The 25,543-nt window shown below is 41.0% G+C and overlaps 2 protein-coding genes across 4 annotated transcripts in view; one reads left to right on the forward strand and one right to left on the reverse strand.

Annotated features, from left to right (window-relative positions):
* greb1l (GREB1 like retinoic acid receptor coactivator) overlaps nt 1–7,077 on the forward strand; it is a 46,186-nt gene extending 39,109 nt beyond the window's left edge. For all 3 annotated transcript variants that reach the window (XM_034234737.1, XM_034234736.1, XM_034234738.1), the window contains exons 28-34: nt 80–284; nt 1,288–1,450; nt 1,582–1,797; nt 1,877–2,018; nt 2,373–2,573; nt 3,596–3,734; nt 4,664–7,077. In XM_034234737.1, the coding sequence (XP_034090628.1) occupies nt 80–284; nt 1,288–1,450; nt 1,582–1,797; nt 1,877–2,018; nt 2,373–2,573; nt 3,596–3,734; nt 4,664–4,827 (1,230 nt within the window). In that variant the 3' untranslated portion in view covers nt 4,828–7,077. The remainder of the gene's footprint in view (nt 1–79; nt 285–1,287; nt 1,451–1,581; nt 1,798–1,876; nt 2,019–2,372; nt 2,574–3,595; nt 3,735–4,663) is intronic.
* A 1,702-nt stretch (nt 7,078–8,779) lies between these two features.
* On the reverse strand, nt 8,780–24,840 carry abhd3 (abhydrolase domain containing 3, phospholipase). The gene is made up of 9 exons (XM_034234718.1): nt 24,521–24,840; nt 22,318–22,481; nt 20,318–20,500; nt 19,136–19,181; nt 12,781–12,893; nt 12,177–12,350; nt 11,724–11,772; nt 11,468–11,633; nt 8,780–10,863 (listed from the first exon to the last, which is right to left on the reverse strand). The coding sequence occupies exons 1-9, from the start codon at nt 24,686–24,688 to the stop codon at nt 10,670–10,672; spliced, it is 1,257 nt and encodes a 418-aa protein (XP_034090609.1). The 5' UTR covers nt 24,689–24,840; the 3' UTR covers nt 8,780–10,669.
* Between the last annotated feature and the right edge of the window lie 703 nt (nt 24,841–25,543).

Genomic DNA, 25,543 nt, shown 5'->3' on the forward strand with positions numbered 1-25,543 from the left:
AAGTTAGTTTAAATGTTTCTCATCACAACTTTATTCTTTGTTGTAACTCTTTCTTTCTTTCCTTGGCTTCCGTCACTAGGACCCAGATCTGTTAAAGAGTCCAATCTTCACCCCGACTACAGGACGCCAAGAGCACGGCCTTCTCAACATTTACCACACCATGGAGGGCGCCGCTCATCTTCACATTCTGGTGGTCAAGCAGTTTGAGATGCCCCACTACAGGAAGTACTGGCCCAACCACATCCTGCTCGTCCTGCCCGCAATGTTCAACAGTGCGGGAGTTGGTGAGCAGACTTCTGGCGTTTTTCAAAAATGTCATCAGCATCATTTGAAATATGCTATGTAAGGGATATTGTACACTAAGCGGGTCTTTATTGTTAAATCAACCTTGACAGGATGATGCAAGTATAATGAATCACCCTGAAGACTTTACGATAATCACCCGCTCATCCTGCTTACTAAGGAAATCAATAATTTGACACTAACTATTGATTTGAAATGAATTGGTCCACAAGGGTCTATCATAATAAAGAAATAACAGACTATAGCATACCTTAAATGACCAATCAGAATTGAGTATTCAAAGAATCTGTGGAATAGAATCACTATAACTCAATATTTTACTGATCTATAAAGATTTTCTGTAAACAAATGTAAAAAAAAACATGTTATGTTGTGTCTCCCCAAATAGCATGAGAACGTACATCCTTATGTGTGTGTGTGATACAAACCAAACAGGGACCCACTCAAAAACATTGCTTTTCAGCGGCACTAGTGGACCCACTGGACCTTTAACTCAACTTCATCTCGTAATTTATCTCTTGCTGATAATGAGGGGTTTTAAGCTGTCATGTTTGTTTTAAAGTAGGTAAAAGGTTAATTGTTGTTATCAGTAGCAGTGAGACCATCCTGTGTTAAACGCATCCGCAGAACTACTGTAAAGTCTGATTTGTAAGTTAACCAATCAGGTGCAAGGCCAACAGGAGTCACCCTTTTACCCATGTGTCTCTCTGTGACACTTGAGTATCAACGTGGCTGCCTTCCAACATTTCTGTTTAAGGTTTAAACCCTATAGACCTTGTGCTGTACAAAGATCATAATGAATTGTAAGACAAATGTATAAAGCATACACACCTTTCCAATTTAGTGTTCTGCTTTTAAATGATGACCACATGTAGTACTGTGTTTCAGTTGAAGGGCACTGTGGCAGTGCTTTGACAGTTTGACAGTTTTGTGAAAGTATAAATGGAAACATTGACACACGTGCTGTGCTCCTGTCGGTTCAAGGTGCTGCGCGCTTCATGATCAAAGAGCTGTCGTATCATAACCTGGAGCTGGAGAGAAACCGACTCGAGGAGCAAGGCGTCAGGAGGCAAGATGTATGGCCTTTCATTGTCATGATGGACGACTCCTGCGTGCTGTGGAACACACACGAGCCGGCAGACAGCAGGTAGTTATTGTTTCTGATTTGTAACAGAGTCTTGTTATAGGAAAGTATGGAGAAGGTATGTGATTTCTAAACTGTGTCCTCAAAAAGAAAAACATATTAACGTGTGTCCTGTCCTGCTTTTTCTCTCCCAGTGAGACAACAGAGGGAACCAACGTGTCTCTAAAGAGGGTGCTGCAGCATATGGAAAACACACCGAAGATCTCCCTGTATGCGATATGCGGGACTCGCAGGTGGAGCAGCAGCCTAGCTCGAAGGTCCCCCAGCCAACCCTTCAGCCGCTGTCACCTCCACGACTGCATCATGCTAAACGTGGACCTGACGCAGAATGTTCAATATGACCTTAATCGGTAAGTTAATAGAAAACTGTGTTTATCTGTCACACATTTAGTGATTTCTGCAGTGTCATGATCCCCTAGTGTTGTGCAGGTATAGCTGTGAGGAGGTGGACTTTAATCTTAGAGTGAACAGCAGTGGGCTGCTGCTGTGTCGCTTCAACTACTTCAGCCTCATGAAGAAACACATTCCAGTTGGGGGGAACAAAGACTTCCTGGTCAAACCAAAACTCATGGTAGGTGTTGGCCCAACTGTAGCTGTGTACTGCATGACAGGATGTATGATTACCATTAACATGATGATTCAACCTCTATGGAGATAGACATATGACAAGCATGATCATTTCTGACGTGGGCCTTAGCTGATCTAAACAAAACATTGTATACTGCTTTGAACTGGTATTCATGCATCTTGTGACTCTATTGTATATAAGCATGAGAAGGACACTGTTCTGGGAACTAGTTGTACCATATGCTCTGTATGTGATGACTACTTCCATTCTTGCAAGCATAATAAATACATGTATCCTGATATTGCAGCTCAAGCCAGTTACGAGTGATATATTTTTTTTGCTTCTTTCTGTCCCCAGGAAATAGAGAACCTCACCACCATCAGCCCGTCGCAGTATGTCTGCGCCCCAGACAGCGAGCAGACCCTCCTGGACGCCCCGGCCCAGTTCCTGCTTGAAAAGTTCCTGCAAAGCTGCAGCCACAGACTGTTTCCAAAGGCCGTTCAGAACAGAATCAACCCAGTTCTGTCGATCGACAGCTACCTCAACATCAGCCCGGAGGTGAGAGCCCCCAGGAGGTTTAACTGAAGCAGGAAGAATATTAGCATTGTCCTTTCAACTTAACCTTATAGCAGGGGTGGGGAACCTCCGGCCCCCGGGCCGTATACGGGCAGCGAGACCATTTGGTACGGCCCTCGAGGTAATTCGAGGTAATCTGTTTACAGTTCTGTTTCATATGGGTGTTGAGAGATGTATCCATAGATCTCCTAATGTTGCTCTTAAAGTGCACCAGATTGATGCTTTTAACTTCAACATTTAAAAAAGAATCTTCCTGGTGGAGCATCCCCCCGGACCCTCATAGAGGAGGTTAGGTCCTCCCCCACTTAAATCATGTCCACATGGATAGGAAAGTCATGGTAAGATATCTGGATTAAGAGGTTGCTTTTTCTTTGCACAGCATGATGGAAAGGCGAAATGAATGGGCTGTGATTTTAGTATTTGTAAGCAGAGGTCAATAATTTGTACGGCCCTCGGAGGATGTTGAAAAAATGTAAATGGCCCTTGAGAGGAAAAAGGTTCCCCACCCCTGCCCTATAGGAAGACCAAACTATTGTGAAAAGCTTTGTACATATTTGACTACTGTTTTAGGAGAATTTCTAAAGCTTTTGCTGAGAAAACATACTGACTGAGTTTAATAGGTTTTCTAAGCCTGAAGTTTGTATAATTTTCCTAAACCACAGAGAAACGCGTTGCATTATTTTACCATCTGTTTTGCTAAGAACATTCTGACCTGCATCAACGCACATGTGCAAACACTGAATGCTAGCAGTGCAGAGTTTTGATGTGCATTTCTGCACGTAAGGTGACTTTCTCTGCACATTTTCTGCGTTTGCATTTTCTCCTGTTATGGAAATAAATCATGTTCCACACATTTCAATCTATACACTAGCTCCAATTGCTCACTATATAGGTTTCATAGGGATATTTTAATTAATTGTGTGCTAAGAAACGTCACTTGATATTACCTTTAGTTTGATTTAGTGGAAATAATCAATTGTTTATGGTTATATCTTTTGTCCCAGATTTCTGTGTGCTACATCAACTCTCGTCCACACTCCACTAACCTGAGCCATCAGGGCGTGCTGTTCAGCGGCCTGCTGCTTTACCTCTGTGACTCCTTCGTCATTTCTGGACTCCTCAAGAAATTCCGCTTCCTCAAAGGTGACACATCAGTAGTTTGGCCCTTGCCTCTGTAGATTTTGACTCTGACACCACACTGGTTTTTGTTCTGTCATCAACAACCCTCACAATAAACTGATTTAAAAATTAAGGAATTATTATGGGAGAAATATTTATTTTATTTAGAATATACTTTATTGAAAATAAGGGGTCCTATCTATACAAAAAAATGTGCTAACAAAACTGTTGTCCATTTCAAGAGTTTAAATCATGTTTTTATTTTTGCCTAGATAATATTGTAAATCATCAATAACATGTAGTATTTGAGGAAACTGTCTTGAGCATGCCTAGGTATATTATATTTGTCCATGTGTCTTTCTGTGATTGTTGCCTTTTTGTACTCATAAGTTAATGCATATTAGCATTACATTACATTGCATTTAGCTGACGCTTTTATCCAAAGCGACTTACAATAAGTGCATTCGACCAAGAAGATACAAACTTGAAGAAAACAGAATCATATAAGTGCATCAGGTTTCATAGAGCTAAACCATTTCAAGTGCTACTCAACTGGCTTTAGATAAGCCAGTCCTTTGTTAGTATGTAAGTGCTTAGTTAGTATATGAGTGCTTAGTTAGTAAATAAGTGCTTTTTTCTGGGTTTTTTTCATTTTATTGCTCGATGTGGAGTCGAAAGAGATGAGTATTCAGTCTGCGCCGGAAGGTGTGTAAGCTTTCTGCTGTCCTGATGTCAATGGGGAGCTCATTCCACCATTTTGGAGCCAGGATAGCAAACCGACGTGTTTTTGCTGATGGGAACTTGGGTCCCACTCACAGTGAGGGTCCAGATAGATTAATAAATATATCACAAGCCTGGGTAGATAAAATAAGCAGCAAGCAAGTGTATAAGGGTTTATAACAGGGCTTTTACACTCTGGGACTAATTTGTTTAAGTCTTGTTCATGTCCGCAGGCGCCACTCTCTGCGTGATCTGCCAAGACCGGAGCTCCCTGCGTCAGACCATCGTCCGACTGGAGCTGGAGGACGAGTGGCAGTTCCGCCTGCGGGACGAGTTTCAGACCGCCAACTGCAGTGAGGACCGGCCCCTCTACTTTCTGACTGGCCGCCATGTTTGAACCTGACACATGGATCCACTGCTCGGCTGCAGAAACACTATAAAAAAGGAGGAAATACTTTATCCCAAACGAGCCAGCGATCGTAATTGTTGCCTTTCCAATGGAAGGGCAAAGGGGAAAAGCTGGAGCCCAAGATCCAAGGTGGACACATGTGCACTATGTCTGGCTCTGAACAGGGTCGGTGCTTGTTTTAACTTTTGCTTGACGCTGGGTTGGTCTCCACTCGAGTTTGTGTTCTACAAAAGAAAAGACTGATGTGGAAAAAGCCCAGCTGAAACTGAACTTTATTTGTTTTGATGTTCGCATAAATGGACGATCCCAGATCAATGATGTGACTATTTGAAGAATGTATCTGTACATAAATATATGTACTTTGACAGCAGTATGTCCTTTTCTGGATATACTGTTTATCTCAGGGTTTTAAAGGGAGATCAAAGGGAGGTCGCTGAAGCTGTTAGCTCACCGTGTATTGTTGGCATTAAGTTATGTTGGCACTAAAGACATCTCAGCTGTACCTTGCCTTTCCCCTTCGCTTTTCTTGTACCTCCTCGCCTGCTCTGCCTCTCAAACAAAGCTCATTGACAAGTCAACACACTACATTAAATAAATATCAACATAGAGAATGGCCTGTAGCCTATTTGAATCATAACACAAATGAAAATGGGGACTCCTTTTTTCTTGTGCCTCAAAAAATATTTATGTGGCACTGATAATCCTTCTGACGGGGAGCTATACAGTATGAGTGTGGTTTAGTCTGTAAATGACTGACACATTCATTTATCCAAAGACTTTGACTACAACTAGAGTAAAGTACAAGTTGTGTCCTTTTAAGAAATAGTTGTGTGTTGGCTTAACTACACAGCTTTGGAGCAGGTGTGTTGTCTAGAATAGACTTATCTGTGTTGTTTTGCTTTTTCAACGTATCTGTTAATATTTTATGCCAATCAGGCTGAGCATCATGGAAGTGGGATTAGTTTATTGGTATGTTTTAAATTACATATGTTTTGGTTAGGCATCTACTGACTTGAATACTGGGTATTTTAGCATAATCACATAAAGTCAGTAAATGCCATATGATAAACAAGCCTCTTCACTGCCAAATATCCTGCTACTGACTGTGCCTGGGATTTCACTTCCTGTTACAATGTTCTGAGGTTTATTGTAAGTAGATGGTAATGGCTACCATCCACACTCACAATCTGCCAACCTTTTGTCCCCATAACAGAGGAAAATCAAGGAAAGGGTTACAAACTGTGAAAAGCAGTTGACCAGATCATTTCATATACTTGAAAGAAGAATGTTTTTGTATGTTTATGTGCAGGGTTGTCCAAAGAATGTGCCTTAGGTGACGTTTCATACGGTCACAGCTTAAGTCATTATTTTTTTGGACCAATAAGAATGAAGAAACCATTTAACTGTGAGGCGAAGAAGTGTTGTTTGTCTGATTGAAGCAAAATGAAATAATTGCATTTCGTACTACTGTACTGTTTAAAGCTTTGTTTACATTATTAATATATTATATCATTCCCCAAACCACTGAGGGTTACTGATGTTTTTTTAGTCTTGTGTAACTTCTGCCAGTCTGTTTCAGTCATGACGTCTTTCTGCATTTTATTTGATGTTGCAATGGCAAAAATAATCTACCTAGATGTGTCCTTAACCATATGTCTGTATCCCGTCCTGTTCTTGTGTTGGATTTTTATTGAAAATGAAAATCAGGTCCATGAGGGATTCTTATTTATTTGACAAGCATTTTGGACTGATAATCATATTGAAGTGTAATATTTGATTGCATGCTTAGCTCGCTTAAAATGAGGGAGTTTGTCCTCTTCAAAACCATCCGTGAAGGCTTTGCACAAGAGCCAAAGAATGATTCTTAGATCTATTGAATGTCAATGGGGGAAGGAAATGTAAACTTGCACTAGTTGCCAGCAGAAAAAATATATTTCCCACTGTTAATTGCACGCCCCCAAATTAGTCCAAATATAAGACTGGTGATCAACATTTTAAATTAAACTCCAATGGTCCGTAGAATGTGTCTTTCTTTAAATAATTGAACACTTAATATGCAACTTGCTCACACAATCTTCACTGAAATGTGTTTGAAAACCATGTGCAGCCCAGTGTTAGCCTTGGTGTCCGGGTGATCTACCTCATGTTTATCATTGTGGTTGTGGGCTGTGAACATATGACATTTAAGGCTATTGTTGTTGAAAATGTATGAATGTAATAAAATGGCATCTAAAATCATGTCTCTTTTTGTATATGGTTTCACCTTGTAAAAACTCAAGCTGTGCAGCTGCATGATTTTTATTTTATCTTAGTGGACTTACTTAAGGTTCCCAATACTGCTGAATGATCTGATGCAAGTACATTAATTCTCTTCTAAAGCATGTTGTTGAAGTGAATAAAAGAACATACTGAATATGCAGCCCTGTATTTGGCATGAGATTTGAAATCCTCTCATCAATTTAACCCTAAATCTTTTTATTCTCTTAAAGAGTGAACACCAGGACCCTGCTTGTTTCCTTGTCACCTACTTTCCTAATTTCGGTTTTAACTTCGCACCTCTGTAGCTTTGCACTGTGACTATAGTTATCACAAAATGGCTTCATGATGGAGGCTATAGGACCTTCACTGTTAGGGCACAGGGGCATTGTTGGTCCAGGGATGGGACTATTTCAGCTCCTGCAAAGTAATATTAGAGCACACTTTCCATCAACCTCCAACCCCTGTGTGACATAATACAGGTCTATTTTCAGCCAGCTGCAGGCAAGACAGGATAAGGAAGAGAGGGCAAGACAGAGCTGCTGGCATGCTCTTTTGAGAAAAGCATAAAGATGTTGTGCATGAAGCCCATGGGATTTTAAATGTCCCAATGTGATTCATTTTGAGAAACTGGAGAATGCTTCCAAAGAGTGCAAAGGGTAATTGACTTTTTCATGACTGCAACAACACACCATGTAAGGATTGACCTTTGGTTCAAATATACTGCAATTTTACATGTGTTGCAGTTTCCTATTTCAATTTCATGTGTGATTCCTTTAGCTGTTATTTAAACACACGCTTTGAAAGAAAATGATAGAAAAGTCCCTTGATAATTCTGACATAGTTTTTTCAATTATTAAGTCCTTAGGCAATACAGGAATTATTATTATCGACGTTCAAACACTAATGTGATTAAAAGTATCACTGTACCAAACCAAAAATCCTTCTATTTAATATTTAGAACATTGCTTGTGTAATGATCTGTCACTATATAATTATGCAATGTACATTTTTACATCAGCTGAGATTTCAACGACGTTTATAACAGGGGGATTGCTGCCACATAATATCAATTTTCATAGTGGGTAACCAACAGCAAATCACTCATCCCTCTTGGCAGTCTACTCTAATTACTCTCTGGCTTCCTAAAACCAAAGCTCATCTGTCTGCGGGTTTATTGGGGGGTTGGGGTGAAGGTAAATGGAGTGCCGGGGGATTACAGTTTGCCTTTGGTGGATCACATCCACTACTGTGGCTATGCATATCCTATCAGCAGCTAAGCCTGTGAGTGTGGAGTGAGTCAATTCCAGGGAGCAAACACCCTACACTGTGATGTAACAAGGAGAGGGAGTGTGACCCTGCAGTGACACGTTGCTCATGCAGTAAGCCAGCTCAAGTGGTAGACTGTCAAATGCCTTGACTTCAGGGGACGAGTCTGTGACCGCGGCTGACGTCCAGTGTCAGCTCGACACCCTTACGTGACTGAGCTTTTGACTGGATATTATCAGAATTGAGTCACAGGTGTAAAGCCCTCTTGTTGTAGGCAGACAGAGAGAGTTGAAATAGAACTGCTGACAAAAGGCAGGCAATTATTCTAACCTGCAGCACATGGGCAGTCGGGCAATCCAATATACTCTGTTGAGAAAATGCATTACAAGCAGAATCACTTGAGACAGCAGACAAATGCACCTATACTCTGTTTAATAATTTGTTAAATACAGCATATTACACTCATGGTGATAATGTGCATATACTTGCAATTATACAATAGAGACTATATTTGAATTTAAAATCTTATTGCTGCACACACGTAAGACAGAATTTTTTTTTTTTTTTTCGTCTTCTATTTATGTAGTGTACAAAATGAAATGCAGCATTCTATGAAAACAAACATGTCCTTTATGCTACAGAAGTGATGTTAAGGTTAAGGACATGATGATGATGACACACGTGCTACTTAATGGGCAAAAAGTTGGCAAAACAAAGACACCAAAAATTCCACAGGAACAGGAAGTCAAATTCCCTCATGCAGTGCATTACTGAAAGTCTGGCCGCCTGATCTGATCGCATCCTCGATGCCAACTCATACGCGGTAACCAGCCCCTTGATCATTGTTGGCGAAACTAAATCAATAAACGACTGACAACCAGGTTCCATTAACGATACTATGCATCTTGTAAAGGAACATCCACCACTTCAGACAGCCAATATGTACACTCACTGTCTCCCATGTGCATTAGTTTCTTCTCATCACTGTTTCTAGTACCCTCAGACTCATTTACAGAACTAACCACCAACATCTTCACAAAGAAAACCTCATGGAATTCATATACTGCTCTGTTCGGCCTTTGGGATAAACGTTCAAATATCAAATGAAATGAAGTGCCTTGCGTTAAGGAGTTAGAGGCATGGTAATATCAACAAAAATAGTGCAATTTCACATTCCTTGTCATTAATGAATTATTTTCCATGTTATACAACTATTTTTGGTGAGCGTAAAGGTAGAATATGTGAAAATAAAAGTGCATGCAGAAGGTTAAAGAGAAAATCGACATCTTGGGCAATACGCCAATATGCTTTCTTTCAGAGAGCTTGATTTGAAGATTGACATATTTCTCATATGTAGGCCTATGCTAAACATGAAACAGCCAGTAAGCTAACTTTAGCTTAGCATGAAATCAGGAAGCTGTAGGAAACTACTAGCCTGAGTTCTAATAAGGTATAAAACAATCTGCGGGCCAGTGATTGTAGTTTTGTTGCATTAGATAGAGCCAGGCTAGCTGTTTCCCCCTGCTTCAAGTCTAGCTAAGCTAATCAGCTGCTAGTTGTAGACTTGAAGTGGCATCTATCTTCTTAACTAACTCTCTGCTAAAAAGAAAATAAGCACATTTACAAAGATATTAAACTATTAATTAAGAAATAATATAAATGGAAATACAAATTAAAGGAGAATGATTGACAAAACAAATTGACCCAGGAAGTATGAGTAAATAAATAAAATCCCTGAGGGCTAAAATCCTACTGACACAATTACTAAAGGTTCATGAATAAAGATGATTGAATTTTCATGTATATTTCAAATAAATTGATTGCACAAGGTAAACGCATTTAATTTGTTAGCTAGCTAAATGAGATGGACAAAGATTTAGCTTTTCTAAAGTGACGAACAGCTTTGCTTGTTTTTTTTACAAGTATACCACTAGAACGTTACATACAATTACTTGTAACTGTGCGGAATAAATAAATTAATGTTGAATGCAACACAGATGCTGTATCCAATTAGATGTGCCTTTCAAATAAGAACAAACGTTTTTTTGCTTGTGGCAGGAGGAAGAATAGGATGGAGTGATGAAGGGCAAAGATAAAGTCCGTATAAGGAAGGAAATAAGTAGAATAGGGCTGGATAGAGAGAAAATAAAGGATGGAGGTTATTTTAGAAAAATAAAACAAGAATGGAATAAAAATGGAAGTTATAAAGAATGGAATGCAGCAAGTAAAGATGGATGGCAAACACTTTGAAAATGTAAAGAAAGGAAGGAAGGAGAGAGGAAGTACAACTAAAGGAACACTTTGTTCAGTTCTCTGAACAGGAGAGGTCTTGGAGTCCGGTGCCTTGTTCAATGACCGCCTTGGCAAACTGCTTGAAGACTCGGTCCATGTAAGTGCTCCGTCGAGGCCACAGGCCCTCAAGGAAACCAATATGGCCGCCGTGACAGGTAATGAGCAGGGCCAGGTTAGGATTCTGCTTCACGGCCTCCACTGGAATGGCTGCAAAGGAAAGGTCCCCTATTATACTGTTTTTCATCAATATATTATATGTCTCAGATACAAAACATGTCTCTGAAGTGTTTGGCTCAAAATAACAAACAGATCATGCATTGTCGCATCCCATAAACCCCTCTGTTTCAGCCCTGTTTCAAAAGTGCTGATTCTCTGTCTTTTACTTTAGATGAAAATAAGGAGCCACTCCCCTCTGCGAGATATTTGGTTAAAAAACCACAATGGTGCTCTAGCAGGAGATTCAGGTGATAAGGTGGGGGGGTGTACCTTGGTTGGTTATTGGCTAACAATCCAGAAAAACCTTATGACATCATAAAGTGGCCAAAATCTGATCAGCACATTTTCAGACAGGTTTTTATATAATTGGATCAAGACAAAAAGTGAGCGAATATCTTTTCCTGAAACTTTCAGAATCTCTTTACACAGAGGGGACACATGTTGATGTATAAAAGACATGAAAAAGTGGATTTTGCATAATAGGTGACCTTACGTGCTGTGTTTTAATATATATGTAACATCAGCTTTTCTAATGCATCCAATCCATACTAACAAGGTTTTGTACAGAAAACCTGGTGAGGGGGCTGGGACTCACCATGCGACGGTGAAAAGACATCATCAGCAGCATTCAGACACAGCATTGGCACCTTCACAGATTTCAGCCTGTGGACGGGACTGGCATCAAGGTAGTAGTCATCATTGGTGGAATAACCAAACATAATGGAGGTGAACCTCTCGTCAAACTCTCTGATGGTCTTTGCCTGTAGGGATCAGGTAAATTCATTAAAATGTGGCTACTTTGTTTAATTAGACTAGCATTTGTGACAAAGTTCTACCAAAAATAATCTAACCTTCATGACATGATCGATGTCGTAACACTTTTCAAGCACTGGTCTGTGTCTGCAGAGGAGATTAAAAATAAAACTGTCACCGACTACTATGAGCTGAAATGAATTGCAGCTGAAAATGTACCTAAACATGTTAGAACTGCATTATGACACAACAATCAAGCTCCCTTTCAAAGTAATACCAGAAAATGCATTATTGTGCATTTATATCATGGCCATTTTAGGACATGTGTTCAGGGTATGATAATTGGTAAGTGTCCACAGACTTTTTTTTTTACAATGCTTTGTTTATCAGCTAACAAATAAAAAAACACAGCAGCACTTTTGCCTGTAAAATTGAAGTGTAAAAACTGTAATATCTAAATAAGTAATATGGGGGTTTTTCAATATCCCTAAACATTTAACCCTTAGCATTAGCAGCGAGTTTGCGGCTGCAGTAATCCTGCTCAGGCTGACCTGTCCACAGAGGCTTGTAGGCAGCTGGTGAGGTAAGAGTTGAAGAGGAAGCGGTCCAGGGGTTTTTCCAGTGAAGCAGTGCACTCAAACACATCCCAGCCTGCTGAGAAGACCACCACCCCTTTCAGACAGGTCTTATGGCCCTTGCGCCCCAAATAGTTGGCCAGCATCATCCTGAAAAAATGGAGAGAGGGCGAGAGGTAGGGACAGATGGAGAAAAAAGAAAAACGGTATTGGAACTTGTTTCATTTTTTACCAATCCTTCACTTCAATGGATTAGGGCTGTGCAGTAAAAAGCACCTTTTTTGGCATGCTACAATGACGACTGGGATCATAATAAAGCACCTAAATGACACTACATTGTTTAGGCTAACGCGGATATCGAAAGATATTATTAAAGAAATGGCAATAAGAAATACCAATATGATCTATTTTCACTTCTATAACCCCATAAGCATTGGGAGTGTTTAATATTAAAGGAGGACACAGATAGAGAGAGAGTTATACAACGACCTGACTAACTGAACAAGTAAATGTGAGTGAGTTCTACAGTAAATAGTCAGGTGATTTGTGGGTATTGCATTTCATAGAGTGGCTTTATTACCCGCCCATAGATACTCCAGCAGCCATGATTTGAGCAGCTTCATTCGTCCTCTGTATGTGTTCAATAACAGTCTCCAGATCCTCTGTGTTGGCTGCACAGTATGTCCTCGGCGTCTGTGTGGGACCAAAAGACAGCACTCTTTTATTTCTGTTGTTGGAAATGCATTGTAACTCGTATGACGTCATGAACAGTAGACATGTGTGAGACATACATACATGACATATACAGTAGATAAATACAGTATATAATGCCAGTAGACACGTGGACACAGAGAGCTTACAGATGAATATGTAGCAGACACAATCTCCCTGGGCGACATAAGAACCTTTGTTATTTACAGGCAGAGATAGCAGCACAGTAAGTTGACCTGAGTCTATCTCTGTCAGGCTGCACATGGTATTGTCTATCTTTAGGATATATCAGTTAGTGTTATCTGCTTGTGCTGTACAGTACACGATGCTTAGTTAATCTTAATGAGCATAGTAATAAGATGAGGGACGCTTGCAGGAGACTGACGTTTTAAGGTTTATTGGATCTAGTACACGGGTGTCAAATTCAATTTCATCACGGGCCACATTCGCATAAAGGTTGCACTCAAAGGGCCGGTTGTAACTATATAATATATATATAAAATATGTATTATATTACATTATTGCCTCTGAATTGGATTATTATCGGATAGGATAATAACTTAGTAATTAACTACGTCTGAAAGCAGAAGTCCAGGGCAAATAATTGCAAGTCTCTTCAGTGCGCATGTCACAAAACGAGATGCATTGTGGGACATGTAGTTTATGGGAAACCTGCTTCTGTAAAGTGGCATGTAACCGTATAATAAACGAATTATATTCTTTGCAAGCTCTTGCAGGGCCACATAAAAATTTGAAGTCGCGGGCCGGATTTGGCCCCCGGGCCTTGAGTTTGAGACCCCTGATCTAGTACAAGGAGAACAGAAGATGACTAATACAAGCAAATACGGAGATGCATTCCTATTGTATGCCACCATCAATTCTCACGCAAAGCTATTCTTTTTTGATATTCATATTAAATAGGGCGGGAAGTGCACTTGTTTTGGAAGATGGAACATATTGATGGTGCTTCCTATTCAATACATTCTAAGCATGACAGCCGTATCATCGCTCTCTATGACGTAACTGTAGAGACTTTCTTTTCTCCCTGACCCTGCATGGCAATGGGCCGGTCTTAACTCATATCAGATATGAACAGACCATTTCCCATGTTTATGTAATGTGATGATATCTTGGAGAGTATCTGACACCAGAGATGAAACAGGTGATTTAAAATGTGCTGCGGGAGTATGGGGTGAGGGGGTCTCTACTCAGGGCCATCCATACTCTGTACTCCAAAAGCAAGAGCTGTGTCCGGGTCCTCGGCAGTAAGTCAGACCCATTTCAGGTGAGGGTTGGCCTCCGCCAGGGCTGCGCTTTGTCACCAATCCTGTTTGTAATATACATGGATCGGATTTCGAGGCGTAGTCGTGGGGCGGGGGGAGGGGGGGGGGGGTGTGCAGTTCGGTGGACTAAGGATTGCACCACTGCTTTTTGCAGATGATGTGGTTCTAATGGCTTCATCGGTCTGCGACCTTCAGCACTCACTGGATCGGTTTGCAACCGAGTGTGAAGCGGCTGGGATGAGGATCAGCACCTCCAAATCTGATGCCATGGTTCTCAGCAGGAAACCGATGGACTGTCCACTCCAAGTAGGGAATGAGTCCTTACCCCAAGTGAAGGAGTTCAAGTATCTCGGGGTCTTGTTCTCGAGTGAGGGAACAATGGAGCGTGAGATGGGCCGGAGAATCGGAGCAGCGGGGAGTGGTACTGCAGTCGCTTTACCGCACCGTTGTGACGAAAAGGGAGCTGAGCCAGAAGGCAAAACTCTCTGTCTACCGGGCCATTTTCGTTCCTACCCTCACCTATGGTCATGAAGGATGGGTCATGAAGGATGGGTCATGACCGAAAGAACGAGATTGCGGACACAAGCGGCCGAGATGGGTTTTCTGCTACGCCCGCGACCCGACCACGGATAAGCGGGAGAAGATGGATGGATGGATGTAACCTAAGGGCTTATTCAAATGATTCCTAACATGAGAAATATCCAAATAAGTATAAAGTCTAAGGTTGAATATATTTGAATACATGTATGTAATAATGGATAGGAATTAGCTATACAATGAATTCACACAAGATATTGTGACATTAGTAAATAAATATGAAGGCAGATCAAGCTACTGCTGAAATGATTAGTTAGGTTATTATGATACTTCATATAATATTGCTCAGGACATTTTTTCTTTTTCAAAAATGCCAAATATTCGCTGGCTGTAGCTTCTCGAATAAGAACATTTGATGTTTTCCTTTTTCTTCTGTGATATTGGATAGTTACTGCTGTCAAAAGTATACATTACAAAATGTCCTCTTAGGCTTTGGAAAATGTAAACTGGCCTTTTTCCCTTTAGTCTTATGTTTGATAAACCAAGCTATTTGTCTGTAGAGTAGGCAATAATGGATAACATCACTTAAAAGGATTACAGTGTCAGTGATACTGCCACTGAACACTGCCCTGTGCAGATAGGCTCCCCAGCACCTAATGGGTGAAGCACTGGTCTGTGTTAAGCTCAGGTCCCATCAGGAGTGTGTAGCAGAGTGGAGCAGCAGAAGTATGCTCAGTCTATAACGACGAGGTCGATTGATGGATACTATTATATGATATGTAAGAAGTTTTACAGAGATACTGAACATCTATGAACAATATCAGTATCCGCAGCCCTAAGAAGCCAACACAATTCACTAAAACACCTTTAAAATGCAGTAATTTAAATCATTGAATTGGTCATTTCTGTTATCATGACTTTGCTGTGTTTTTCTACAAGTTGTAATATGTGTAAGGCATCTCTCTGCGAATCCATTCCAGGTGAGTCCAGAAATTAGTAAATGTGTGAACAGAAGATGTGTTATCTCTAAAACGTACTGTATATAAATTAAATTATTAATGTTGCATACCTTTAAAGGGTGAAGTCTTTATATAATGTTAAAAAGCTATACTTTCCCAGCTTATCTTGAAAAATACTATATTATCATTAGTATTTCTTCAGGACACGATAGAGATGAACTCTTATTTCGGAAAAGGGTTAAAATCCCCTTTTAACTTGAAAAACTTTGAAAGGCAGGGCAGGTCATTTACATAACATTACATTACATTGCATTTAGCTGACGCTTTTCTCCAAAGCGACTTACAATAAGTGCATTCGACCAAGAAGATACAAACTAGAAGAAAACAGAATCATATAAGTACATCAGGTTTCATAAAGCCAAAACATTTTAAAGGGGACCTATCATGCAAAATGCACTTTTGTACGTCTTTTATACATGAATATTGGCGCGTTTCCACTGCAGGCCTCGCTCGGTTTGGTTAGGCCTTATTAGGCCCGGCTCACTTTAATGCTGCGCTTCCATTACAATTAGGAACTGGGGGTAGTTACTATAGTAACGCAGTGTAGGCGGAGCCGTGATGTCATCTTCAATGAGAGCCCCAGAAAAACAACACAGCCGTTAGCTCTTAGCACTACAGTCGCTGGTTTATTTATGTCTGTATAGGCCGTTGTTGTGAGTGTGGACGGTCGGAGCATATATAACGTTAGCTTAGCCAAGCTCCATTTAGAAAACACGCATTTTAAAAGGGTTTTTCGCCTGCCGTCTGTCTGCAGACTTGTCAAAGCATTAATTCATGGTTTTTACTAACCGGTATCAGTATGTTGTTACTTCGGCATCATTTTGAAACGTGTATTACAATTAAATCACGGTCAAATATGTTCATCTTGTTGTAGTTGTAGCCCCCTTGCCAGCGATTCTCTCTCTAGTTTAGCATACTCAGCCCAACTCAGCCTGGTTGTTCCTGGCCCTAGAACCACGATTTAGAAAAGAAAAAAGGTGAAAAAGTAGCCCCGGGCCAAATTTAGGCCAAGTGGAAGCGCAACCAAAAACGGGCCCCGCACGGCTCGGCACGGCTCGGCACGCTTAAAGCGAGCTACCCGCTGTAGTGGAAACGTGCCAAGTGTCCCCAGTGTGTCAGGGAACTCACCAAGTGTCAGAAAACACAACCCTCTCTCTTTTCCTCCATAACCAAATCTCTAAAAACGGAGCTGCAACGGATCTGATACAGACTGATCCAGATTTGAAATATCTCTTGCGGCTTTCACACCAGCGCTTTTCCCTTTCTAGCTCCGAGCGGGAGCTTTTCTGGTTCAGCTCCGGTTTCCCTTTTCTGCTCCCGCTCTGTTCACACCGCCCAGAGCTGCCGCTGCTGCCTCATGACGTCCACAAAATGGAAGGCATCGGACGACTTTACAAGGGACGACTTTACAAGGGACGACTTTACTTGGAACTTTACAAACATCACAAGACTTCTTTGTGGTCTTCAGCATCTACTTCAACGACGAATCTGCCCCTGCCCCCGCCTCGACGTAAGAGAGACGTAAGCTACGCCGCCTCTTAGCTCCGAAGCTCTTGCCTCTAGACCGACAATTTTTTGGAGCTGGAAGTGAACCGGATTCTAGAGCTAAGAGGCGGCGCCTCTGCGGTGTGAACAGGAAAAACCAGTACTTTTCAGCTCCAGCTCCGAGCCGGAGCTGAAAACGCGTTGGTGTGAAAGGGGCATCTGACTCAGAAACGAGGAGCTCCGCCTATATGGGCAACTCTCCATCGGCCATTGCCGCTCGAAAGCGCTGGAGACGCTGTAGTACATATGCCAGGCCTGTAGGTGGCGCTGTAGTCTGTCACAAAAGCAGCGAAGAAGACTTCTCACAGAATCAGCCCTTGCAAAAACAGGGCTAAAAAAGAGCAAATAGAGCGAAATGAGGCATGGCTAAAATGCATGATCTGTTTGGTATTTTGAAAAAAAAATTCGCAGACATTATATAGGTATGGCCCTACAATATATTATTCAAATATAGCATGATAGGTCCACTTTAAAGTGCTACTCAACTAGCTTTAGATAAGCGAGTCCTTTGTTAGTATATAAGTGCTTTGTTAGTAATTGTATTGCTCAAAGTAGAGTCGAAAGAGATGAGTTTTCAGTCTGCGCCGGAAGATGTGTATGCTTTCTGCTGTCCTGATGTCAATGGGGAGCTCATTCCACCATTTTGGAGCCAGGATAGCAAGCTAAAGTGTTTTTGCTGATGGGAACTTGGGTCCCACTCTTTACCAAAGTAAAAGAAAACCCAGCTCAAACTCAAAGGAGACTATTTAACAAGTCCATATTCTAAGAATGATGATAATATATTATATAATACCAATAACTGGGGAAATGTATCCACTGCAAAGCTACTCAACAGGAAAGAGTAATTTAAAAGGCTTTTTACAAGTCTAGAAATAGGGCTCTAGCACTCAGGAAAGTCTTAGAGGTGGGAGGCATCTATCACACAGCGGGTCATTCTAAAACCAAAGCTCTGGCCTATTTAAACAATGGACGATATTCACACTAAGTGGACACAGAGAAAACACTCACAGGAGCATGCAAATGCTGTATAATTTGCATAGAATGTAGCACAATGTCTAAGTGAAATGAGGGAGAAAATGCATGCCTTACCGCCAGCAATTGGTACAGTGCCAAGGTCTTTGGGTTTAAACTTTTTTTTTCCAATCTCAGGACAGCTGAGACAACTAAATACTGGCTATGACCTCAAATACAGTTTCAATCCCAATGACACTTAGCTCTTTTGACAGTTTCACCCCCTTTTTCTGCAGCTGAGTCAGAATATGGCAAAGACAACAGCAGGTCACAGCCCCTGATTCAAAATGCACACCCACAAAGATGAACATTAGATTGCTTGTAAAGAGACAGCATTTGTTCATGAATGAGATCTCTGTATGGAAGTAATGGTAGGATGGTATCAGGGTGATACAATTGTCCATAAAGAATGCTCCTCTGTTCCAAAGACATTCAGACAGAGAGGGGGGGACATAAAACACAGTGGGCTCGCTATGCACTCAGAGCTCTGGCTTTTTGTTAGCTAAATATACCCATGTGTATCAGGACAGATTTAGCCATGTGTCAGAACAGCACGTGCTGGAAGAGGTCATACTTCTGTGTATCTGCATTAAGATACAATATCTGCCTGCAACTTAATCCTTTATATGCAACAACATTGTCTGTCCAGCATCTGCTTAGAGCTCCCTCTGTGACACGTGTGGAAGAAATATGCTCTGTTCTGGTTAAGGCAATGAAAAGGACAACTCTGTTGACAAAGGGAAAAACAACTGTTCTCAAAAAGCTTTTTTATCACATATGCACCTCAGTGCGGATGGGTTGCAAAGTAGGACACATGTTAGATTCTTACCAGCAGTGTTTCACCGGAAACCCCTCTGTTGTTGAATACCACGCATCTGAAATACACAAAATGAATCTCTTAAAAAAGTTTGAATAGAGCTGCAGAGATAAGTCAAGGGGTCAATCATCAGAAAATAAATGATCAACTATTTTCTGGTAACAGCATTAATAAAAGCTTAGCTTGAATTGAAAACTGAATATCTTTGGGTTTTTGTCTCATGGTGATGAGAGTTGATCCGATTTAAATATGTCACCTTGGGGCAGTTTTCACAATTTCTTGTCATTTGAAAGACAAAAAGATGAATACGTTCATTTTTAGGGTTTGCCTTTTAATCAAAAGCATGTATACAAGGTTGAAACAAATGTACAGGCTCTAATAAGGTTATGCTAGCTTTTTTGCTGTTGCTACAAGCTACCAACTTTCATGTTCAAAGGAGCATGGTGTCCCAAATATCTTTATTATTATTATTTATGCAGAAGCACAGCTGCGTGAAGAGCATTCTACTGCAAAGTAAAGACATCAGCATCCCTCCTGTCATCCATTATCTGGAGTCAGTCCTGTTTTGGTTGGTGTAACTCAGCGGCAGGGCGGGACTAGATGGTGTGTTTTAGTGTGTGTGTGTTTGTGTTCTTAAACACACACTGCAACATAGATACGGAAGCTGGACTGGGCTAAGCTGCAAAGCTTGTACCGGGATAAGCTGTAATTCATTAAGCTACACAGACAGGAGTGAGGGCTGGAAGATGCTGAGTTTTGCCTTGCTTTCCAAAATCTGGGTGAAAGAATGAGTGCAGAGAGTACAGAGAGAGATGAAGGGACGAAGGGAGGAAAAAAGTGCCTCCCTCTGCAACTCTTCAAGCTTGTGCTTCGTTTGGCTATTTACAAAAAGCTGCTCTTGACACGAAGCTTAGCTGCTCACTTTAGTTGTGCACTTCACCTGACATAACCCCAAGGCACTGGAACTCAGTCACCCATTATGCAATAGTAACCAAATCAGTGGAACAGTGGGTGTCACATTTACCTTTTGTTGATCTTGAAAAAGGCTTCAAGGCCGAAACATAATCAAGACATACTAATATGATTGGACAAAATATGTGTAGATGAATGGAAAATTAGAGCATAAGGGACAGAGAGTGTCAGATGTGTGATTCAGTGCAGTGTATCTGTGCTAAGCGCTGGAAGACCACCCACCTATAGCCCAGATCCCGGCTCTGCTGGACCATGTGCAGGATGTAGGACTCTCGGCTTGTGCCGGTCAGCCCGGGGAGAAGGAGGACTGTGGGCCTGGTGGCAGGGTCGGGATGAGAGAGGCTGTCATCATTGTCAAACCAATCCAAAGAGATCTGTCCTCCATCTGGTGCCTTAATAAGCTCACTGCAGAGACGAGAGGGACACGACAAATCAGCCACGACAAGTATTAATTTGTCTCATTCAAACACATGCAAACACTCAAGCACACAAATACATATACATAGTCATCTTCTCTTTCCGGTTGCATTCTTTGCATAATTATTCATTTCTAGTTAGTTCTAGGTGAAGTGACTCCTTTATTGCATCTATCAAAAGCACTCCCAAAGGGGAATTGGATATTTGAGCAGAGCGCTCACTTACAGCTGCCTCATTTCCCTTGGGACTATCTTATCTGTGCGCTATGCAACGCAAAGCAAGTTCAGATAAGGATGAGGGCATTGCACCAGGAGGTTCTGGTAGTCAATCAATTTATTTGCTCTAAAACCCTAGCCTGGCAGATGAGGTCATTCAGTACCAGCGCTTGTGCCTTTTAAAACCTGCACTGCACACACACAGAAGCCAGTGAGCCAACTTGGCGGTAGACATCAGAATGAAATTACAGAACCGCCATGAAATATGCACAGGAAGTTAGACCTTAAGGTCAGCCAGGGCCAATCCAGAGTGACCAGTGCATAGAGTGGGAGGGGAACTGATGCTAATCCTCTGATCGGACAATGAGATGACTGGAATTTCCCTGACAGCCAACGACTAAAAGACATGTCCGTCCGTGGGGGGACGTACTGTTGTCCCCGGAGGAAACGTGTTAATAACTTAAGTGAATACTCCTACTGTCTGTTATCAGTTCTACGGATGAGTCTGTGTGCATTATGTGAACATTTGTCACCTTGGCAGAAGAGACAATCAATAAAGCGTGACCTAACATGTCCTTCGGATAAAGCTGACTTATTTGCAAGAAAATATCAAATTGCGACTGGTAAAATACAATTTGTAGGCCAGGACATCTCTGGAGCACTACAAGTATGTATATTGAAACATAATGTTGCCTTATTATATTATATTATATTGCGGCTCTTGCAAATGTACACATAATGCAATTTTGATAAAATTCCACTTAAATGCTCAGCCCTACAGTAATAGTAATTAAACTGAATAGATAAAAACTGCCGCGAAAAGAAAAATTGTAAACTTTTGATTAAGTGTCTAAACTTTTCCAGCTATGGACAAAAGTTCATATAAACAATTTGGGTTGATCCAACCACGGGTACCTGGCTGACAACCACCTCACATCATACAATCATACTGTACAGGCAAAGAGGCCATTGAAAATAGTGAGTGAATACATTATTATGATGTGAGAATGTAATGTGAATAAATATGTAATGTGTATTAATAATGGAAATAAGTCTCTCCTAATTCAGTTTAATCCCCTCTACAGCATGTGCAAAGGGGGCAAGGAATGCATTTGCAATTAATCTTGAACACAGTGTACATTATCAAAGGGCACGCAGGGCGGCCTAAGCCAGCATCGTGACACAAAAGATTTATTTCTCCTCTGAGCCTTTGAAACTCTGCTAAGAACAAGACTAGGATTTGTTTCCAGTTGTGAAACTGTTCACAAAGATATCAAGAAATACGCAATGGCAGTTTCTTGGTGACAAAGATTATTTTTAAAGGCTTTTCGCTGTGGGCATGGAAAATTCTGCAGTGCCATTTAATTACTCTAAAAATGCCAGAACAATTAAGCTGTCACTATAAAAGCACACACACTGTACTTTTGCAAACCTGAACTTTAGCTGTTGTACAGCTCACACTCTCTTAATGAGGTCAAATACACATACTAAACTAGTTAGGCGTGTCTACTTGCAAGGAAAGATACATTTCTTGGGAAAATACAACTTGTGTGATAGATAATTAGTACGTCAGTCATGGTGAAGACTTACTTTCTGTAGACAACCCCTGGTTTGGCTGTGACAAACGGTCTCAGTAAAGTCTGGATGCGGCTTTCCCAGCACCAAAAGGTGGGGTAGTAGGTCTCTGACACTACCGGACATTGCTCCCTCAGAAAGTGGTAGAACTTTTTACCCCCGGAGATGAGCTGTGGCTTCTGCAACAGACAGGGAAAGTAAGGGTGAAAATACAAGTTATTTTTTTCATTTTTGCCTCAGGGTTTAATTAATTTGACTTTTCATTACATGACAGCAGATCCTTCCATGTAATGAAGCTTAGCTCTTAGAAATGTTTGTAACATCATATGTTGTAAAATGTTAAATTGCATTAAAACTTGCATTTTGGTCTCTGAAATAAACATAAATACTTCAAAACAGACCAAATAATTCTTTAAACAGAAACACATCTGCTTCATCTATTATACTTTAAAAGAGTATATTAAACGTTAAGCCTTCATTAGTATTGCATAACAACAACTAATAAAGGTTTTTATCTTTGATCGTTGATCTGAATGGGATTTTCACCTGGTTAAATAATAATAATAATGCATTTTATTTATATAGCGCTTTTCACAACTCAAAGACGCTTTACAGTATGAGGGAGGGTAGACAAACAAGGACAGGCAAGTAAGTAAAAAATAAAAAGGCAGTCAAGAGGAAGTTGATTGAGAGGGGGGGGGCGGGGGCTTATGGGTAGACAGAGTTGAAAAGATGTGTTTTGAGGCGAGACTGAAAGACTGTAGAGTGTGGATGTGGGAATGGATAGGAGTCCGGCTACGGTGGATCTGAGGGACCGTGGGGGTTGATAAGGAGTGAGAAGGTTTGTGAGATAAGGGGGTGCCAGATGGTAGAGTGCTTTGTAGGTGAGGACCAGAATTTTGTAGTTGATGCGATGGGAGACAGGAAGCCAGTGGAGGTCTTTGAGGACTGGGGTGATGTGATGCCATGATTTGGTATGCGTGAGGAGACGTGCAGCTGCATTTTGAACCCGTTGGAGTCTGTTGAGGGATGTAGTGCTGATGCCGTAAAGAAGTGAGTTGCAGTAGTCAAGGCGGGAGGAAATGAAGGCATGGATTAGTCGTTCGGCTGCGGGGCGGGTGAGAGAGGGTAGGATTTTTGCAATATTGCGGAGGTGGAAAAATGAGGTTTTGACTGTTTGGCGGATGTGAGGTTCGAGGGAGAGGGTGGGGTCAAAGATTACGCCAAGGTTGCGTGCCTGATTGGAGGGGGAAACAATGGTGCCATCGATGGTGAGAGTTATGTTAGTGACCTTGCTGAGGGTGGATTTGGAGCCGATTAGGAGGAGTTCTGTTTTGTTGCTGTTCAGTTTGAGGAGGTTATGTTGCATCCAAGTATTAATAGCTGTCAGACAGGAATCGATGTGGGTAAGGGGTGGGTTATGGAGGGATTTGGTGCTGAGGTAGATCTGAATAAATAAAAAAAAGAAAGAAAGAAAGAAAAGAAGAAAAAAAAAAGAAAGAAAGAAAGAAAAGAAAAGAAAAGAAAGAAATAAAGGAAGGAAATAAAGGCTACACACATCTAATAAAGGCATCGTCTATTACAGTAGCTTCCTTTTTTGATTAAGGTCATTCCACTGGAGAAATGGTAGGATGATTGTAAATAAATCCAGCAATCTAATTGACAAATCAAACATATTATCTAATATGTTTACTCACATAATACATTTCTATATGTCATCATATGTCATCTAACTCGTGCATAATCTTATTCAGCAGGGGATTTGTAATTACATAAAACCAACCAGCTTTCCATGAAATTAATGACGGCAATTTACCATGCAGCGCAGAAAGCCTTGAAACGGCATGTCTAGCTAACATACAGTAACGTTAGCCTAGCATGGTCAATGCCGACATCCAACTGTATGCAGGGGATTGATTTATTGTTGTTACATAAGTGCTGCACATGGATGTAGATGAATGTGCACATCAATTTTAGATGAATGTGCGCATCCGAGCGTGTCTTATCTGCCTGAGATCCATCCCACAGGTGTAACGTTTGCACACTGGTGCACAGATGCAACATAATCGAGACCTCCATCAGCAGGAGCCCCAGTCAACACCATCACCGGGCCGGCAAGTGATGCTCCACCATGACAAGCACAGCGGTTTTTATTGAACATGCAGGACCATAATGCACATAATAGTCCCTCTAAAGCAGGTTATAAAACATGACTTACCTTTGCTACTGAAAGCAAATAATAGCAGGTGTACGCTGCGCTAAAGCCCAGAACCAGAGACAGTCCTAACCCCGATCCAAAAAGCCCAACTTTCACTTGATTTTCCAGATAATGTGAGAGGTCCCTAGTTAAAATGTTGAAATTGAAGTCCAGCTCAGTCCAGATCATTGCAAGATCTCCTGTTTATCCTCGTACTGCAAGGACAGCGGCCAGCTCGGGTGAAAGTCAGCTGTGTCTGCCTGCGAGCTCACTGTGAAGGAGGAACAATAGTAATGGGGACCATATAAGGGGAGATATAACGCTGTCTGCAGAGCGGTGGCGCTTTATGATCGGCTATGTACAGTCAGACAGACAAGCAGGCACAGTCGCTCCCTGCAGACGACAGGGGGGAGGTGCACCCTGCGGCTCTGCAGATGCAGCCTGGAAAGCCTCCCCTTGAACTCAGCCAAAAGACAATAAACAGATAGGTGCAATGACAGCATTCAGAGTTCGGAAGTAACTGAGTACATTTACTCAAGTAGGCTACTGTACTTCTTGAGTATTTCCCTTTTATGGTACTGTATACTTTTACTCCACTACCTTTCAAAGGAAAAGTAATGTTATTTTACTCCACTACATGTATTTACCACCTTTAGCTACTTTTAACAAAATGCATCTCTAAAAATTAAAGTAGTGATTCAAGATTCAAGGATTTTATTGTCATTCGTACATAGCTACAGTGTAGTTATGTCGATGCAAATCTTATAGGTCACATGCTCCTCCAACAGTGCAATACAATAAAACAGATACAATAGTGTAAGTAACTACAGTACACATAAAATAGAATATAAATAGTGGATAAGACAAAACAGTAATATGATTTAATTATTTTACAAAAAGTCAGAACTGTTTTTGTCTATAACAGTCAAATGTAACTCAATGCAACAATAGTATCTAGAAATATCACATTTATAGATAGATTTATATACTTTAAGTACATTTAACTGATAATACTTTTGTACTTTTACATAAGTAAGATTTTGA

This window comes from Gymnodraco acuticeps, unplaced genomic scaffold (assembly GCF_902827175.1).
Source record: "Gymnodraco acuticeps unplaced genomic scaffold, fGymAcu1.1, whole genome shotgun sequence".
In the NCBI taxonomy this organism is placed as follows: Eukaryota; Metazoa; Chordata; class Actinopteri; order Perciformes; family Bathydraconidae; genus Gymnodraco; species Gymnodraco acuticeps.